This window comes from Sciurus vulgaris (assembly GCF_902686455.1).
Source record: "Sciurus vulgaris genome assembly, chromosome: 14".
In the NCBI taxonomy this organism is placed as follows: Eukaryota; Metazoa; Chordata; class Mammalia; order Rodentia; family Sciuridae; genus Sciurus; species Sciurus vulgaris.
The window spans coordinates 13,607,624-13,627,549 of NC_136475.1; the positions used below are offsets into that span (position 1 = coordinate 13,607,624).

Sequence of the window (19,926 nt, forward strand, 5' to 3'; positions counted from 1 at the left end):
TTCTGGAGCAAGAATGGAGCAGCTGATGAGCTATAAGATCACCTAGTGGACTGAGTATTCTCTGCCTGATTTCAGGTCACCAGTACAAGACTCAGAAAACATCTGTGGGGAATGGGGGACAGCACAGTGTCCCACCCAAATGCATACCTTGTCTCATCCACTCGACCTCATCCTCGGTGATGAAGCTGCACAGGGCTTTTGCCATAGCCAAGCGAATTGCTCCTGCCTGTGCCGACCTCCCGCCCCCCGAGACTGTGCAGGTCACGTCATGTTTTCCAAGGCGATCAAGGAAGTGAAAAGGGAACATCAACTGTTCTCTAAAGCACACACATTAGAAATAAATACTGTTAATTCCACCATAAAGATACAGAACTGGTGGCATTCTGAATATTGATAAAAACTGATACATGCTAATGTTTCACACTTCTTGTCAATCAATCCATTACACCAAGACTGTAAGGTTTCTCTTTCTCTCTCTCTCTCTCCATATGCAGCAATGCACTTACGGAGGACAGCAATACACTCTCTTACTGGTTACTGGTTCCCTTTGTCTCATGAGAACTTCACGAGGCGTGAAGATAACCTCGTAAAGTCTTGACGCTAGGAAACTCCATTAATCAACTGATCTACCCTTTCTAGATTCAATGATCAGATATAAAATTAATAGGCCTAACCAAGCAATCATCAAATGCCATTTGGATCTTCTAAAGCAAGTACACTGTAATGTATCTGCAAAATGTACACTGCTTTACACAGTTACTTTTAAAAAGTTAACGAAACAACATTTAAAACTCCTCCTCCACCAGAAGAACACACACTCCAATGGCAGTTCACCAAGCTGCACAGCTGCAGTCTGGCCTGCTCCCTGGGAGCATGAGGCCCACGTGGTCCCGAGCAGACACCAGAGAAAATGGCACAGACCAAGGCCTGCGCCTTCCCTTGCTCAGCTGAACGAGCATTTACTGAATACCACTTACATGCCAGGCATGATGTTCATCATCATCTTTGCAAGGACTTTGATTTTGCTATTTTCCCTTACTATTTCTGCTGAATTTTTATTTATTTTATTTTTATTTTTTTCTGTGGTGACAGGGAGTGAACCCAGGGCCTTGCCTAATTATGTCAGGCAAGCACCCCACCACAGAGTTAATTCCACTGCCGTCCCAGAATTTTTCTTTAGGAAAGTCCATGTATATTGCATTTGCTTTTTATGACTGACACTGTGTCTTTCTAGAATCCCAAATAAAGTTTATTCAACAGTTAAGCCTAGAGATGGATATGGCAGGATATTCAAATGCTACTTTTACACTACAAGGGCAAGATGACCAGGCAGATGGGCTACCCACAGCCCTCTAAGGCCATAGCAAATTGAATTTGTACCATATTATACAGGGAAGACATAACGCCTAGGACAACAAAAAACATAAATCTATATTGCCTTTTTAACAAAGACTTCAAAGTAACCAAATCCATATTAGGAAAATAGCAGTATTAAAGTAGTAGCCATATTATCATACTGAAAGAAAATTTAGAGACTGATAATTTTTCAGTAATTGATTAAAATGCCAACCCTGTCTCCTCTCTTGCATGGGGGCACTGTGTGAGAAAACTATTTCATGTGTAGAGATGGTCAGTTAAGAAGGCACCTGACTGGCTGCCTAACACAACGGAGCACAGGCCTTTCCAGAAAGTACCCCACAGTACTGTGAGGCACACAGTCACACGTTCGTTGTAATGGCCAAGGTCACAGAGATAATAAACAGGACTAGAATCGAGACCCCTGGCTCTGGACTCAGTGGTCTTCCTACTGGTCAGAGGTCACTCTACCGCTGACTAGGTAAGCCCCTGTGCCGCTCCTGTGACAGGATGGCCAGTCCACGGCTGGTGGGGCCACCCCCACCAAGACTAGCCTGAGGCTGCCCAACCCAGGTTCTTGATGACAGGAATCATGCCTAACATAGCAATATCTTCACAATGCCCAGCACAAGACTAGGCACAGAGACAATCCTTACTCAATGTCTGCTGATTCAAACTGAAGAATAAGATCTAAGGAGGTGAAATAACTGTGAGACCAAGCCAGCGCTGGGACGTGCTTCTAAGTCATTAGGAATGGTATCTGAACTCAAGTAACAGTCAAATGCCATTCCTCCTTGCGGCTCGCGGTGCTGAAGTGCCCGCCCCAGCAGTAAGGGTCTCTGGGTTTTCCTAAGGGAAGTAAGAACTTCCTCCACCCCTTTCCCTCTGAGGATGACTGCAGAGTTAATTTAATTGATATTAAACAGAGTTAAGAGTGGGCTACTTCTTGACACAGGCACACAAATATAATAAGCATACATTTCCTGAGGTAATTATTCTGTCCAGACTCTTATGCCACTTCAGTCCCCTTCTCCTTACGTGAGCACTGGGATCAGAGGAGCTTCGGTCCTTTTGACCTTAACGTACTGTCGCAGTGCATTCAGGGAACAGGAGAAGGAACAGGACAGGAGGAACTAATCATATGGAATTTCTGTTACTCATGGATAATGACAGTAACTACTGGAAAAATAATAACCATCTTAAGAAGAGGCCTTTATATAGGGACTCCCAAGAGCTCAAAGAGGAGTACATTTAGGGATTAGAAGAACTGTAATATCTATTTATGATGAATGTGTTTCTCCATGGGATACAAAGTTTAGAAAATATGACTGCCATATTTAGCACTGAAAACTAAGCAAGCTGATGAGCTCTTATTTCAACTTATAAACATTTTGTATCCCACAGTACCAGGTTTCTTTGCTTGCTCCATATATGTATAATCAACTTCCTTTAACAGGGGAAAAAATTTTTAAAAATAAAGCTGACTCTTTCTAGTATTGGTGATTAGGAAAAACAAACATATACCACAAGTGACGGGCTGGTACTTTTCCCACCCAGTGGCCTAAGGCAGGTGCAAGAGCTAAGGTCACTTTCTGTGGCGGCTGTGTTGCTTTGTGTGCAGCCACTCCCAAACTAGAAGATGGAAACCTGCTTTGCTTATTGGCATAACCTGCATTTAGAATGTAAGATCTATTTAAGACTACTTAAATTCCAGTGTGATCTCACAGAGGGGAAGAGTCAATTAAGGAGGATTTAAAGAGATGCTTTTTCAAAAATCCAGAAAACTGCTTACAGAAAAATAAACAGCGTCCAGTTAGCTAGTTTGTTATATTAGTAAAGAGACACAACCAAACAGAATTAGAAAACAACAAGCCTACTTAACTGATCATGATCTGCTCTAGAGCATATTCTCTTTACAAACAAGCTAAATAAAAACCGAACCTGTCCTGTGTGATTGGAAAGTACAGCAGATAATCGGCTCCATTCACTGTTATTCTTCCACTTCCGTGTTCATAAACAACTGCTTCTGCTTTGGCACTCTTTCTTCTACCTTTAAAAATTTAAAGTTCCTATTAGTATTCAGCATAAGGACCTGGGCTTTGAGATAGGACAAAACTACATTAAAATTAGTTTTCCCAGAAGAGCAACATACAATACTGCTTCTAGGAAAGTCCTATAACTATGTAAGTCAAACAACAGGAAAACAGGTAAGTGCATACAACTGAAGTAACACAGCTTACCATGGGGTAATTTTGATCTACAAGTTTATTTTACAACACTGCAATTATTTTAGTTTCAATAGTCAACAGTCGTTCATATTCAATTGTCTTATTAAAAAAGCAATTTACATAATGATCTTTTATCATCAATAGAAATATACCTAATAATTTAAATTTTAAGAATATGTGAATAGTGTAATGACATGTAAAAGAAAAGCAAGGAATCCTCAGGAAAGGTCATTAATTCATTCAATATGATGGCTGAAATGACAAAGGGACAACGTTAAATTTTTGAGAGCTGCGAATATAATTCAGTAGGTCAATTCTTACAGGACAGAATGTGTCAAATCTCTGAGGGTCTAGTTCTCATGTTACATAGCCTTTGCATCTGACATGTGTATTTCACTGAGCATGTTTTAGTTTTTGAGAAGAAACCTTTACTATAAATATTTTATTGATCCTTCCATTTGAAAATGTGAACAGAATAGTTGACATGATCATGTAGATCATGTAGGACTCTTTTTCTTGGGACACTGTAAGATTTAGTTAAATTGTAAGATTTCAAAAACTTCAACAGAATCCTGAAATTAGGAAATCCAATGTAGCAGTAGCAAAAGCAAATCAAATGGATACCACAGAGCAATAGCAAATGAAAACAATTAGAGCTTCTCAGTCTTCACCACATTCATTTCCTCTCCTGGAACGTCGTTACCTTCACTTGTGCTGAAGGCTCTTCCCTGCTCGTCATACTGCACAGGTTCAATCAGTTGCTTTTTTGATTGAATAGCTACACTTCTGCGAAACTTCTGCACAAATTTTTCTTCAGCAGGATCACACTGCAATGTCAATAACTTTTCTAGCAGCTGAATGAACCGCACATACTGCAGACAATAAAAATTCATTAGAAGACGCAAGTGTAATTGCATTTGCTAAATTTTTTCTATTTTTATATACTTGATCTTTCCAATGTTGCTTTTCTTGATGAATTTTGACAGGATGACACTTTGGCATCTTCATGCTGCTTTTAAAACAGCATGCAGATGCATCACTTCTGTGTATCTTTAGTGCTAAGTCTTTTCTTTGAGAAACAAAGAGATTTATCATTCAAAGAAAATCAGTTCCTCTGGATTATGATTATGAAACTGAGATTTAAATTCATTTTCAAAAAATATTTAGAGGATCTTCAAGTGTAATTTCCACTTTTATTATAAGTCTATCAAAAGAAACATTAGAAATGATTTTCAGTAAGTTATGTATAGTAAAATGGGAAGAGTCTGATTTTGAGAAAGTGCACCTCTTAAATTATATTTCATAATACATTTGGCAAATATATTTTTGGCTGTTCAAGCTGTGTTACTTTAATGTTTATGATTTCCTTTAAACTGAACAATCAAGCTATTTAAAAATTCAAGAGATACTTGACTTAAAGGGCAACCTCTTGAAATAAATTATCCTTGCTACTCTGTGCATTTTTTTTTAATAGTTCTTGAACATGTGATTAGAAAGTAAACAACTTGGTATTAACCCCTTAAAATTAGAAGCCAGAATAATCATTCTAAAGTGTTTATGGAGAAGGAAACAACTAATACTTGAGATCCTTAGTTAATATGGATTATGAATTCCAGTTTTTGATCACTTTTCTTTGCCAGCCCTAAAAAAATCATACTCAATTTTGTCACCATTTGCCTTTATAGTGAAAATTTACCAATAATAATTTAAAATATTTAGGAATTTCATTGGTAAAATTAATATTAAAGAAACGTCTTCAAATACAGCTTTCTAGGATGCAATAATAGAAACAGCAACTTTCCAAGGAAGGGTGTAAATACTTAGCCGCCTGTGGTCCCAGGCCCGACAGCGCTCCGGCTTCCCCCCACTCACTGGCCTACGTCCTTTGTTCTCAGCTGGTCTCTCAATTCCACCTCACACACTCCTGTGACCATGCTTTAGACTGCAAAGAATCACTACAGGTATAAAGGCCTGCTTGTAAACTAAGCTTGAAGTTTAAGTAGTCACAGATTACTCCCACTTCCCTTGGTTTGGTGCCAATCACAAACTTCAGGATATTCTGATATTCAGTACCCCTAAAGTATAGAAGGTTATCATATACTGTCTGCTTTTGTTTTTCATAATTGCATGACTGTATTCGTCCTTGGGACAGTTCCAAAGTGGGGAAAAAATCTGAATTTTTAAAAAAATCACAGTACTTAGAAAACAAAAGAAATAATGGAATGATGCACATGGTGAAGAAGCAAAGAGATTTTTCAGTTTGATTCAAGTGCAGCAATACTTGGCAGTTAGGATGTTAAAATCAACTCCAGATCTACCACTAACCAAATGTCTGACACCTTGTTTAAGGAAGTTGCAACTTTTCCAAATCATTAATGTCTCCAATATGCTAAAAAGAAAAAGAGCAACCAAAGTACACAACTTAAACTCTACATGGTGGCAGGAACTAACAATGCCAGCCACTGCCATGGAAAAAAATAATCCTTCTTGGGAGGACTTGTGTGATTTAGCTCCACTTGAATCTGACAGAAAGTCATGCAAATTTAGAATGTCAAAATGTTTAAAACATCAAATTACTTCTGATCATGTCCGGCTATATTGTTAGAACATTCAACAAAATAAGACTGCAATCAAGGTCTGTAGTAGGGCTGGTGGGGTCCCAGACTTCATAGAGCGTAAGATTCACCTGGGAAGTGTGCCAATGAGAGGGATTCCTGGGTGACCCCTTGAGATTCTGCCCCAGGTCGAGGGCGAGACTTAGGACACTGCAGTTTGTAAAAAGCCCTCCAAGTGACACACAGGTGGGGTTTGCAGATCCCAAGGTGAAACCACTGACCTTTCAGACAGGGCACATGTGGTGAGACAGGTGAGACAGATTCCATGTGCTACATTCCTTTGCTACTTAACCTGCAATGGCTCCACGCACTCATCATTAGCTTGTTAAATTAGTTATTGGCCTTACTGAAGGAGACAAAACGACATCTGCTGCACTCCTCTAAAACAACTGGCAGAGGACAAAAGGGCTCTTAAAACAGAGGACCTGGAGACTGGACATTTCACTTTCCTTACCACAGGTAAGGCCCTCCTCCCATGGCAGAAATAGACAAGGAATATGTTTCAAGAAGAAAAATTGTCCAAGGAACACCTGCCTCTGAAGACTGTTACTATTAGGATCCTTAATACAGCAATTGTCTGCATTCTTATGACACAGGTCTCCTTAAATTGAAAAGATTAATTACTCACATCTTGATCTGACAGTTTTTCCACTAAATTTCTTCTAGTTCCTCCTTAATCAGCCATCTGCTGCCAATCAGGTCTCTGTTAAAATATCACATATATTCTCTTTTTAATTAACCATGCAATTAGTGTTATATCACAAAAGATCTCACATATAAGAGGCAATTCATGATTTGAAAACAAATTTCATATTATATAGTAGTACATTCATCCAAGGAATTTTGAGAAATATTATTCCATTTCCTCAATCTTCTTCAGAAAAGGTACTAACGTTACCAAATGTTATGTTCAAGGAGTTCAATCCATAGACTAAAGTAGTAATAAAATCCAAATAAAAGACTAGGAACACACAACTTAAGGTGTGTTCATTGACCTGTCTTTTGACAAGGAAAAAGGTGAATAGCTAGGCCAAAATTTAACATTGGCTGTATAGGCTGATGGATCTGACCTATTACTGCTTGCCAAATGCAAGTACAGGCCTTGAAATACCACATAAAAGAAAACCCAGAAAGCACACAGATGCTGGATAAATGTGCAGCTATCCACATAAAAATTCTGAGGACATCAAATCCAAACACAGTAATTTAATACATAAATCTTGAAGTAGCAGAAAAATAACCTCAATATTTGCTTCCTCCTAAACAAAAATAACCCGTTACTTGGAATGCTAAGTAAGTTAAGAGGCATGTTTCAGAGTTCAAAATCTACATATGCTCTAATGCAAGGCAAGAACTTACTTGGTTTCTGTTTTTTCTGGAAGTAGACCTTTGGCTCGCAACTGATTTTGATGTTTTTCTATCTGGAGTAGTTTTCCATATACTTCCTACGGCAAATAAAATATACAAGCTAAAATAAGAGAGATGGTACATCATTACTTATGATATAGTTTATATTTTCTCACTGTGAGTACTCCTTATTTTAATGTGACCTCCTCAGTCTAGCTGCAGAGTAAATAAAATGAAAATGCTTTTGAATAAAACTATTTCTCATCCGAACTAAAAGATGATAGAGTAGTCTGAATGAGAATTCAGAGTATATCATAGCACACTTTAAGTGATTTAAAAATAACTCTAACAAATTTACAACTCCATTCAGTGAGGATGGCTAAACGAGAGCCCTATAAGCCATTTTCCTTAGAGTTTCACAAACAGGATAAAAATTTTCCTTAAGAAAAACTATGATTTATATAGTATTATGTACTTTATTTATTTCTAATATGTACTTTAAATTAGAGAACAACCAGCATTTATAGCTGAACTACTTAAATAATATTAATATCATTCCATGTAGTCTATACCTTAAAAGTAAATTTCTACTGTATTTGTTTTCCATTATTTGATTTTTTCCATTAATTTACTTTTTTAACAAAGACTGTGAACATCTGTCACCTGTTAAATTGCAATGGAAGATTTTTAACAAATGGTGCTGGGAAACTGGAGAGCTACATGTAGAAAAATGAAATTACATCCCTACTTCTCAACCTGCGCAAGTCAAGTCAAAATGGATCAAAAACTTAGGAATTAGACCAGAAACCCTGCAATAGCTACAAGAAAAAATAGGCTCAAGCTCCATCATATTGGTGCTGGTACCGATTCCTTAAGACCCTCAAAACACAAGAATTAAAACCAAGAATTAATGGTATGGCATCAAATTAAAATCTTCTGCACAGCAAAGGAAGTGATTGAGAGCATATAACGGACAGAGTCTACAGAATGGGGAAAATCTTTGCCAGTCACTCCTCCAACAGGAGTAACTTAATATCCAGAGTACACAAAAACTAAAAAAAACAAAAAAAAAAAAAAAAAAAAAAAACACCTCCAAAAAAGCAAATAACCCAGTCAATCAATGGGCAAAGAACTTAACAGAAACTTCTCAGAAGAAACACAAATGGCCATGAAATATATGAAAAAGGTTCAACATTTCTCGTAATCAGGAAAATGTAACTACACTAAGATTTCATCTTACTCCGATCAGAATGGCAATGATCAAGAGAAATAGTAATAACTGCTGGCGAGGACGTGGGGGGAAAGGTACACTTGTACGTTGTTGGTGGGACTGTAGAAAAGTACCACCTCTCTGGAAAGCATCCATCTCAACAGACTAGGGAGGGAAGCACCATATGACCCAGCTATCCCACGGCTAGCTCTTTTCTCCCAAGAACAAACACGAGCACACCACGGCAATCGGCCACTTCAGTGCGCACGGCAGCCCCATTCACAATGGCCAAAGTACGTAATCAACCCAGGTGCCCATCGATAGACGAAGAGATGAAGAAATCTTGACATACGCACACCAATGGAGTTCTACTCAGCCATAAAGAAGAATGAGATTATGGCATTGCTGGTAAATGGATGGAAATGGATAATATCATGCTAAGTGAAAAAAGCCAGTCCCAAAACACCAAAGGCTGAATGTTTTCTCTCATGTGGAAGCAAGAGTAAACAAAGGAGAGGAGGGAAGGACATATCGTTAAGATACAGGGAAGAGCAGCAGTGCAGAAGATTCAAGAGGCAGAGTGGAGGGATGGGAAAGGGGAGGCAATGTAGAATGAATTCTTTTAAAAATCATGTCATGTGCATATTCAGATATACCACAGGGAATTTTCACCTTTATGTAAAAGTAAAAGAACCAATCAAATATAAATGAATATATTAGCAAAAGAAGTTCAGTGGAGTTAGAGGAAGGAGAACAGAGGAGAGGAGGGAGGGCAGGGTGGGAAAAGGTGGGGATCATGAACTGAAATCAAATTCCATGCATGTATGATTTTGTCTAGATGGAATCCAACTACTATGTATAACTATAAAGCTCTAATTAAAAAATAAAATGTATATACTCCTGTTTTTTTTTAATTAAACAATCATGTTCTGTAAATGATGACAATTTAAAGACATCTTTCTCATCATCAAAAAAAAATTTGCGATGGAAAAGAAAGTGCTAACTTTGAACTGTAAAAAAGCAGTAATACTGCAATAAGGGTTATCAATGAAATACATTCCCAGGCAATGAGTTCACAACAAGCAGAGTAACACAATGGTTTCCTCATGTTTTTGACTGAGGCAAACAATTTTTTGAGGACTCATACCACATTATGTTTGCATTTATTCACTTATAATTTACACATGTCCTACCACATAATTATCTAATGATCAGGAAGACATTTTAAAAGGATCAGCTAGGGGTTGGGGGCATAGATCAGTGGTATGGTACTTCCCTAGCCAGTGCAAGGCCCTGGAATTGATCCCCACTGGGGGTGGGGGAAGAGGATGCTAGAGATGCCAAAAATGATTCTTCTTTTGCTAATCATGCTGACTTCCAATATCATTACCTAAAGTCAGAAGACACAACCTGTTACTGATAGAGATGTCCTCCTATATCTCAAACAGTCTAAATAACTTCAAGTGTTGGGAAGCAATTCTTGTGGGTTCTGAGTAGACTGAAATATGACATCTGAATGGAGCTGAGAAAGTTTGTTTTAAAATGTCTCTTTGCCACTGTCATATTAACTGATGCCTGCAATTTGGCACTATTTGTTTTGTAGTCTCTTTTGAGAGTCCAGTTTTCTCATTGGGATAAAGAATGCTAAAAAGAAAAAAAGGTGTAATGATTAAAACTCACTTTCTGCAAATAAATACAGGTGAGGAAGGTTAAGATACTCAATGGGCAGGACTTCTCAGTGAAAGAATATGAAACTTTGGCTGGAGAGACTCCGTTTTTGTTTATTCTTTCAGTAAAAATAGTAGAATTGATGGTTCAGAAGAGAAAAGAAAAAGCAGAGAAAAAGAAAAAAAGTTGCACTTACAAGGTACAAAATGGGGTGAGCTAAGTGGTGGGCACACATGCCTCAAGCTGAAGGGAATCCACTGCTCCAGCTCACTACTTCCACAGGTTCAGTCCACACCAGGGGCAACAGTATCCACACCCAAACCTCCTTAGAAACGTAAATTCTCAGGCCTTACCAGACCTGCTGAAGAGGAACCTCTAGGGGGTCCAGTGAGCCTCCAAGTGGCGCACACACGGAGGTGGGTGAACAGTGGAGTCGGGTTCAACACAACAGCAGAGGGACGAATGGAGTCAACCTGATCCTAGTGCCCACAGAAAGTAAGTGTGACTGCCCTTCTGCTACTTCTCCCACGCAAATCCGTCAGCTACGGAAGCAGAGGAACACATGTAAACACGTAATACCAAACACCACTCTCCACCTTAAGGAAAGCAAGGACTAGTTCTTATGTGGACAATCACATCTAGAGTACCCGTCATGCAACTTAGAACAAAATTCTATAATTTGCCCCCCAGATTTCTATGCCTGCGTGCGTCTGTAAAGGGACAGCAGCAAACCTCGCAGCCAGCCGCCTGGTCCACAGGCAGAGCTTTCAGATGGAGCTAGGATATAGGAACTGACGAGAACATAAGCAACATCAGGAACAGTAATGACCTCCTCTGCTTGAAAAGGTGTCCTTAATTTTCTGGAGTAATCGTGACGACTACAATAACAACTGAACTTCCTCACAGGTAAGTTTCAAGTTGAAGTGTAGCCTACTTATGAAGCTCCACTTTCCAATGACTTTTCAGCAATTTTCACTTTAGATTCATATTTTTCTAGAATATTGTTTCACAATGTCATTTCCTTCCAGTGTTAGAGTCACATTGCATAACAATTTACAAATGGTAAGTGAAATAATGGAAAAAGATGTGGGAGAGAAAACAATCCAAAAGTACATATCAAATTCCAAACGTGTTAAGTCCCATTCATTTAAAGCAAATGCTTACAACTACACGGTTATAAGCCCTCCACCCCAAAATACACAGGGCTCGTTAACTCTCTCCACATGCTTCTTTTCTGTGGGGGTGGGGTGCTGGAAATCTAACCCAGGACCTTACACATGCCAAGCACACTTTCCACCATTGAGCGCACCGCCAGATATGTCCGCTCTTCTAAGAAAATATACACCCATAAATTTCTGTACGACAGGCACTTGGCACAGGGCCTCACCCAGCAATGATCAAGCGTGCTAGCAGGGGTGAGGTATGGCTTTCAAGAGTTTAAAAGTCTAAACAATTTTACTAGTGTGCCATTTCTATTTATTTCTTCTGCTAATAAAACCACTTTTGAGATTCTACTTTTGTTAGAGAAAAGAGTTCTCTGGAAAGTGGATTCTGTAACTTCAACTCCCTGAAGAGATGCATTCTCATTTACATCAAAAAGTCCTGAGGGCATAAAATATGCCAGGAACTGTCAACATCACAGATTATCACTGGTAGCTTCTGGTATATTGTTAAGTTTTCACTTGATTTTTAAGGGACACTGGAGAATTAGAGTGACCCCACCTATACTAAGTTTATATACTGTATTTAATAGTGTTATTTCCAAATATGACAGGAATAACCCAGATGTGAAATGCTGAATCATTAATCACAGCTATGATTAATATTTCATAAAATCAAAGCAAGCCTATCCACCCCTCGTGTCATCAGATTTCCATAATGTATGAGTCAAATTTAGAAGGTGCCTAATTTGAAAATACCAGATGCTCAGGTTGCAGGAAAGAAATGCTTAAAATGAAACCTTTCTAAGAGGATGAGCAATATGCTTTTTAGTGTCCTAAAATCTGTTTTGGTTGTATTAATCATGTAGAAATTCTAATTTTAGGAAGGGTAAACACGTAACATTTCACGGTTGGGCCGGGATGCCACAGGAAGTCAACCATACTTTGTACAAAATAAACACTAACGAGCTAACAGTAGCTGCCGTTTTTCTATTAGTTCAAGTAACTTAAAGTTTGTGCTTGTTACAATTACAGAAATCAATTTCTTAAATAACCATTGTCTTTTTTTTTTTTTTTTTTGCCACTGGCATATCCAAACTCAACTGAAATAAACATAAATGTAGTTCAGAGGTGGCTGCTACGTACCCTAAGTTCCCAGGAGACATACATCTACTACAGATTCCTGTTGCTCCTCTGTGAATACAACATACCGTATGCTTTACAGATCATGTAATGTTGCAACTTAATATATAAAGGAAACATCTCAGATACAGGTCACACGAAAAAAAGACTCTGGGGATATGTGCCACCAGGAGTGGTAACATCCAAGTGCTTGGAACGGAATGCAGATACCAGTATTCTTACTTCTTAAATTAAAATCATGCACAATAACAATTGTACCATTACAAAAAAAATAATCTGATTAAAATCAACATATAGGCAATAATAACACGTTGAATCCATATTTTAAAAAATTAATTTTCCTAATTGTTCCACTTGGAGCACACAAGATATACAATGGTAATTATTCATATGTGAGGGAAATGTACATTAAAGATATCTCTAGAACAGCAATTTCTACTACTGAATTAATTACTGAATTAACTCCTGCTGTCAAGAAGTCTTAAAACAGCATGCAGACATACTTTAGCACCAGTCTGTAGCTTTTTAAAAATAAGCACTTAAACATAGTTGTAAAATAGTTATTTTACAATAGCTCACTGTGAGAAGGTTTGTTTTTTTAATTTCGGTTTTAAAGATAACAGCATTACATACAAGAGTTTAAAATATTCACCACAAGGTCACAAAGAGGATCTAGAAGCATCTAAACCAAGCAAGAATTTGGTCTTCAGGTATTTGACCCACTGAAACCGCCACAAAAGAGCTGAATCGTTCTTAGGGCTGCTGTTTTTGGACTTTAAGCACTCCGGTTGCTTAAGTCATTTAAGATGAACTGGAGAATCTCTGAATAACTCAGGAAGTTTTTTCACAAGGCAAATGAGCCCTGTTTATGCACAATTTACAAGGATTAGAATTACCTGGCTTTCTCTCAGATTTTAAACTTTGCTTTCGATTCAGCACCAAAAGCACAGAATGAACTACTTAGTCCTTCATTTTACACATTTGTTTGGTACATCAGTGGCCATGTAATTCCTTCGATTTAAAGAAATATTTTGAAAATACTCCAGTATTTACTGTAGAATTAGTCCTGAAATCTAAGTTTTTATATGATACAAAATCCCCAAGTGCAGTTTTTGAAGTATACCTCCCTTATCGTAATGACCAGGAAGAGGTAAGCTTATACAAAATTTTTGAGATGCTTATTGTATTGGGACTGACACTAGGCCTGAAACTGAGACACTATACAGAAAACTTAAGAGTTTCCAACATCTTGTACCACCTTATCCCAGCATGGCTTCATGGGGTAGTAAAATGAGTCCTGGTACAAAGGGCTCCCTCTGAGCAGCAGAGGATTAAAGCACTTGGGTTCTTTGCTCATGGCTTGGCAGAGCCTGCCTCTGCTAGCTAGTCCCTTACTAGAGCTCCCCACTATACAACACACACCTTCACAACAGACTCCTTCTGGAAGAGCATAGCACAGCCAGTGTACTGAGGAAAGCTGCAATGTTGTACATGTCTTTTTAAGTTACATTTTACAAAAGGATTCCCACCTCATGGTCAAATAGTCACCTCCCACAGGTTTCAAATGGGATTTGCTATGTTTGGATAAGTTTCCCCAAATGCCATGTGTTAAAGGCTTGGTCCCAAGTAGGGCTATAGGAAGGTGGTGGAATCTTTAGGAGGTGGGGCCTAATGGGAGGCCTTCCAGTTATTGGAGGTGTAGCCTTGAAGGGGATTGTGGGACCCCAGTCTCTTCCTTTCACTCTTTCACCTGCTACTTGTTCCCCTTGCCACAGGCCTAAAAGCATGGAACTGACCAAATACAAACTGAAACCTCCAAAACTGTGAGTCAAACTAAACCTTTATTCTTTTTAAGTTAATTATCTCAGGTATTTTGTTATAGTGATGGAAAACTGACTAAAACAATTTTCAATTCGGTTTTAGGGAGAGTTTTAACCTTTTTAGAGAACACATGTATTTGGTAAAATACGTACATAAACTTGAATTGACATTTTTCTTAGTATTAACAGACCTACAAAAAAATAAATGGTGACTACTGAGGTTACAAATGCCTTGACTATTAATATAGTCCACTATTCCTTTCACTATCAGTTTGGTTGCCCTGGACAGGATCAAATCGTTGTGGGCTAGAGGTAGCCCTGGTAGGGTTACCACCATGGGCCCAAAGGGCATGAAATGTATTGTTCTTGCCCAGAACTGAAGCATGATAGTAAAGTACAAAATGAAGGAAAATTTGCCAATCCACGGGTTCTCACACATAGTGAATGTGTCATACTATAACCTCCATGACCAAGCCCCTTTGTCAACTCCCCTTAATTGTGCATGGAGGGTCTTCCTTTTAATCTAGACCTAGGCTAGTCACAACTCCATCATTCTGTTGTACAGCATTTTCTTTTTTGTACAAACATCTATATCCTCTTTAAACTTCTTTAAAATTCTTTCCTTTCCTCAGGCATTTGAAGAAACTTCTGTTATTCTTTCTCTTTTTTCCTTCTGTTACTGAAATCTAAACTGAAGAGCCCTAAGTCATGTCTGAAAAGCGTACAAGTACTACTGGTTAAATGGCCATTAAGCAAATGGGAAGCCATCTATTTTGGGTAAAAAAAAGCCAGCCCAGTCAATTTCAAACATGGAATCTCCTTTATGGTATTCAACGCCACTTTGAGAAACTCAGGAAGTCCCTTATTTCTTCTTAAAATACTTTTTATTATTTAAGAAATAATGACAGTGTTGTTTTATATTTTTTCATTATGTATGTATGTCTTACTAATGAAACTATAAAACTGTATTATTTGAGGCAAGAGCTCTGCCACTAAGCCACTTTCCAGGAACCTGAAGAAACAGGTCATTAGATCCATAGGAAAATGAGAGTCCCAATTGACCTGCAAATGAACCTTTAGAATGTGACAAAGTGTGAGAACCCCACAGATCGGCAACTGTTCCTTCACTTTATTCTTTCTTATCATTTATTATCCTTCTCCTGGCCTCATTTCTGGCCAGGAGAAATAAATTGCACATTTCTTATTGACAACATTCCTCAAAAACCTCCCAATTCTCCATAAAACTCGGATGAACCAAATATAGGTCAACTGGAACCAGCATTCCTTAAAGCCCTGTATATTGACCTTAATTGTAAGCTGCGTCAGGACGATCTTTAATTAGTTGCTATAAAGTAGCATATGCACTTAATATGCGAACAGCCACCAAACCCTAAAGAGAAGACTTGGCACGATTACAGGAGATGAGAAAGGTTAATCGACCTCAGAAAGGTCTCCTCACACAGCTGCACACAGGCTCCAGATCTGCTTCCTTGTCAAAAAGCATGGCCACTGACTGCCATGCCTCACACAGTTACAGCTGGTTGAAGACCTGGGGAAAAACCGCTTGGCTTAGTCCTTTACCCTGTCACAGAGGAAGGAAATTCATCAACAAAAATAAATGGCAGCAACAAAGATTCATTTCCAAGTCTTTCAAACCTGCCAGTCTGCAGGGGCTACTTCCTTTCCCCTGGTGGGGATGCACAGTGAGCACTCACAGTGAGGACTCTGGGGACAGCAGAGGAGGCTCCCGCCTCCTCGCCACCAGAAGGCAGAACAAAGGAGAGAGAAAGCACTCAAAAGGGTTCCAAGTGTTATAGTTAGGCTTTATATGCAGTGTCTGGCTTCACCACCAAAGTACTTCTGTAAGTCCAACAGTGAACATTCAGTCACTATTTCAAAGTTACAGTACCTCGAATGACAGTGATTTGTACGCATTAGATGAGACTGAGGTGACTGCAGTTGTAATCAATGACATTTGCCATCCATGATACTAAAGATACTGGCAAACATCGAGGAATTCCTGAGTTGGAATAAGGCTCAGACAATTCCCATATGTAACAAACCTATCTTACTCCAAAAGAAGAAATATTTATTAGTCAGATATAATCTGACATTTTAGTTAGAGTTCAGTAAGATTCTATCCACTGAGAAACCGATCAGTTTCTGGAGCAGTACTTTTAAAACACATAAGCAACTAAAAATTAAGTCAGACCTCTTATACGATGTGTAATTTCTTCATTATGATGGAATGCAACAAAATATCTCGCCCCTGGGTGGCTCAGTTTCAGCCAAAACAAATGCAAATGGCTTGTCAGATGACAGCTGTTTGATAAGGCTCCTCTATAAGACCTGCATGCTTTACTTTTTTCCGTGAAACTTGGGATGAAAGGCAGAAGGCAGGAAGAGAATTAATGTAGCATACAGTCTAAAGGCAATGCTACAACCGTGATTAAGTAGAAAAGTTAAAAGGCACAGATTTTCCACAGCTTCGCTGCGTGCAACCCATCCGTGTAACAAGTTGACAGGCCTAGCGCGTCAGCTCCATCATCCCCTCCGACAGCTAAAACGCAGCATTGCATCCCTTTTCAGAGAAAATTTGCGTCTGCACCATGAAGCGTTGTACATTATTTCTTAGCACTGCAGGGGGCTCAAGTCCATATGGAACCTTCACAAATATTACCACAGATCAAACCAGCGGCGTTTGGAGGCAGATTTGACATACCTATTTAAATGAACAGCAGGGGTCCTCGGGCAGCCTCGGGCTGTGCGGGAGAGGCCTGGTGGAAGCCAGAGCCGCGGCTCCATTACTCAGCAAAGACACACTACATTTATCATTCATTTCATTTCTGCCAGGGCAAGAAGCTCATTTGCCCAAGGTCAACAAAAAGCGAAAAGAAGGTTTTCTTTTATTTCCCCAAGAAACAAATGTACCTGACAAGTGGGGATTTGTCCTTTGGGTTTGTGGAGCACAAATAAACACCAGATAAGTCTAAAAAGCAGAGTGAAATGTGCGCATGGATTCAAGCCACTCTTACTGTGGATGGGGGAAACCCCATAAATATTTCTGTAATTAAAAAAAATCATATAATGGTAAAACAGAATTTGATATCACGTTCTAAAAATAAAAAATGTTCTGCCATTTAAAACTGGATATTGGCATTTGGCCTTTTTTTTCTTTTCACAGTAATTCTGGGGAATGCTCCCAAATTTGCACACTATCAAGCGCAGCTCTGAAAACAAAAAAACTGCTCCCAGTATACCCAAAGCAGGCGGAAGTCAAAGTGTAATAAAAGCATTTCTCAGGTTATTGGGGGCCTGAAGTCTTGGCTGAGATACCGCATTCAGCCGTGAGAAGCAAAAATTTTAAAGAATAACAAAAACAAAGCAGAGATCATTGACCCAGGTAAGTGCCTCCCAGTCCCCGCAGGCACTCTTGCCTCACCTGCAAGGCACGCGCCGCACTGCACTCTGATCGCATATCTCTGCATTTAAGGACAAACCATTCTGACATAAGTTTTATAAAGCATACCTTTAGAAAAAGTCAAATAATGTGAAATCTTTCATCAGCATTCTGTCTTGCCTCCACAAGTCCAATTTTTGTCCATAATAAAATACTAGGTAAATTCTGAAGCTGAGAAGTCTCTATTATAATTAGTTTTGTACCTACAGTTCATATTATTTATCATAAACAAAATATACTTACATGCATCAATGAATAATACGATGGTTTGCCAGTATAGAAGAGAAAATGAAATGGACGACCATCTTCTCCCCATTGGATTGCTAAGTAAAAGCCAGATGAAAACAAATTAAAATATACACAGATACTGACCACACAGCTGTTATTTAATTGAAGTTAGAAGACAGATTTATAATTCTGATTAACTTTTAAAATAACTAAAACATTATCAGTATTTAGAATTCATGTATTTAGTTTAGCATACTTAATATGCAAACACTTAGGGTATTTAATATTTCATATTTATTAACATAAAATGTTTATATTTGATTAAATATTTCACCATGAAAATCTCTGTAATTTCTTTTAAATCTCTGTAATTTCTTTTAAATGAAAACACTACAAAAATAGCCCAAATCATCTGTTAGAACAAAATAAAAATTGTAGGTTTGGATATGAATACAATGTACTCCTGGGGCTGGGCACATAACTCAGTGGTAGAGCATGCTGCCTGGCATGCACACGGCCCTGGTTTATCCCAGCACTGCAAAATGAAAACAGAATACAAGGCACTCCCGCTGTCTTCAAGAGGAAAACCGGTAGTCAATAACACAGTACATTCATGGAATCTGAAATGGGCATAATATAACAAATTAAAAAACTAAACAACTTAATTTTCTATGCCACATCATTTATTCCAACCCTACATTTATCTACCTCTGACAGCTTTAAAATACCCACAGTAGAAGGGACCTCAGAAAGGAGTTAGGTTTAATTCCTTCTGCAGTATAGTCATTCACATCTAATAACCACCAAGCGCAATTTGTTGTTTCTTCTCTTTGGTGGTGTTTCTTGGCTATTTTTTCATTATTGATCCCACTAAGGCACCTCTCTAGATGCTTTCCCCCTAACTGCCCCCTTCACCATGACATTTCATCACCACGGATTCACTGAATATCTACTGATACGTAACAGTGGACCTTTGGAGGGCAGAAACCAGCCCTGGGTTTCCTCGCTCCCTATGAACCAGCCTTCATCTCCATCCAGGAGGCATGCTGTAAGAGGCTTTGGATTCTCTTAAACAATTTTCCTATATTTTCTTCTGGAATTTTGTTTGCGAAGCAGAAAGTCAAATATTATTTTATCAAAGAATCTTTTGTCCCTGTACAGTTTTTTGGACAGTATACACTTTTCTGCTGGAATGCTGCCTGTAACAACATGTAGGATGTCTTTCTTCTCTAAGGATGATCAATATCAGACAGACGTGGTCCACTTTAAGTGACTACACCTAGAACCGAGTAAACAACAAACATGTCATAGTAAAAAAGAGTCCTGATTGGGTATTTAGATTGAAAGTTAAAAACATAATTCTTACTTGCCAACATATTGTAGATAATTTAAGTATTTTTCCAACATCATTTTATGGACCTCATGAGATTCTACATATTTTCTAATATCTGTACCTTTATTATGCAACAGATTTTCATTGTACTGTTAATCAGCCAGAAAGTGACAAACAAGGAAACATCAAACAACACTCCAATGCTAAGCCTGGGCAGATGCTTGAGTTGGACCTCATCATGTGTATGTATGCACACATGTAAGTACACATACTTGATTCCACAATGCACTTGGATACCTATATGTACACACTTAATTTCATTGAACACAGGCATCACAGATTTCAAGATGCTCCATCA

At 38.5% G+C, this 19,926-nt stretch overlaps 1 protein-coding gene and 1 long non-coding RNA gene across 2 annotated transcripts in view; one reads left to right on the forward strand and one right to left on the reverse strand.

Moving 5' to 3' along the window:
* MRPS9 (mitochondrial ribosomal protein S9) overlaps nucleotides 1–19,926 on the reverse strand; it is an 86,796-nt gene that overhangs the window by 2,075 nt on the left and 64,795 nt on the right. Inside the window, exons 8-10 of the mRNA XM_079110712.1 lie at nucleotides 4,288–4,456; nucleotides 3,298–3,406; nucleotides 148–317 (exon numbers count right to left, since the gene is read on the reverse strand). Of these exons, the coding sequence (XP_078966838.1) occupies nucleotides 148–317; nucleotides 3,298–3,406; nucleotides 4,288–4,456 (448 nt within the window). The remainder of the gene's footprint in view (nucleotides 1–147; nucleotides 318–3,297; nucleotides 3,407–4,287; nucleotides 4,457–19,926) is intronic.
* LOC306644130 overlaps nucleotides 1,548–19,926 on the forward strand; it is a 33,381-nt gene continuing 15,002 nt past the window's right edge. The window contains exon 1 of the long non-coding RNA XR_013759177.1: nucleotides 1,548–1,884. This is a non-coding gene — a long non-coding RNA (uncharacterized lncRNA). The remainder of the gene's footprint in view (nucleotides 1,885–19,926) is intronic.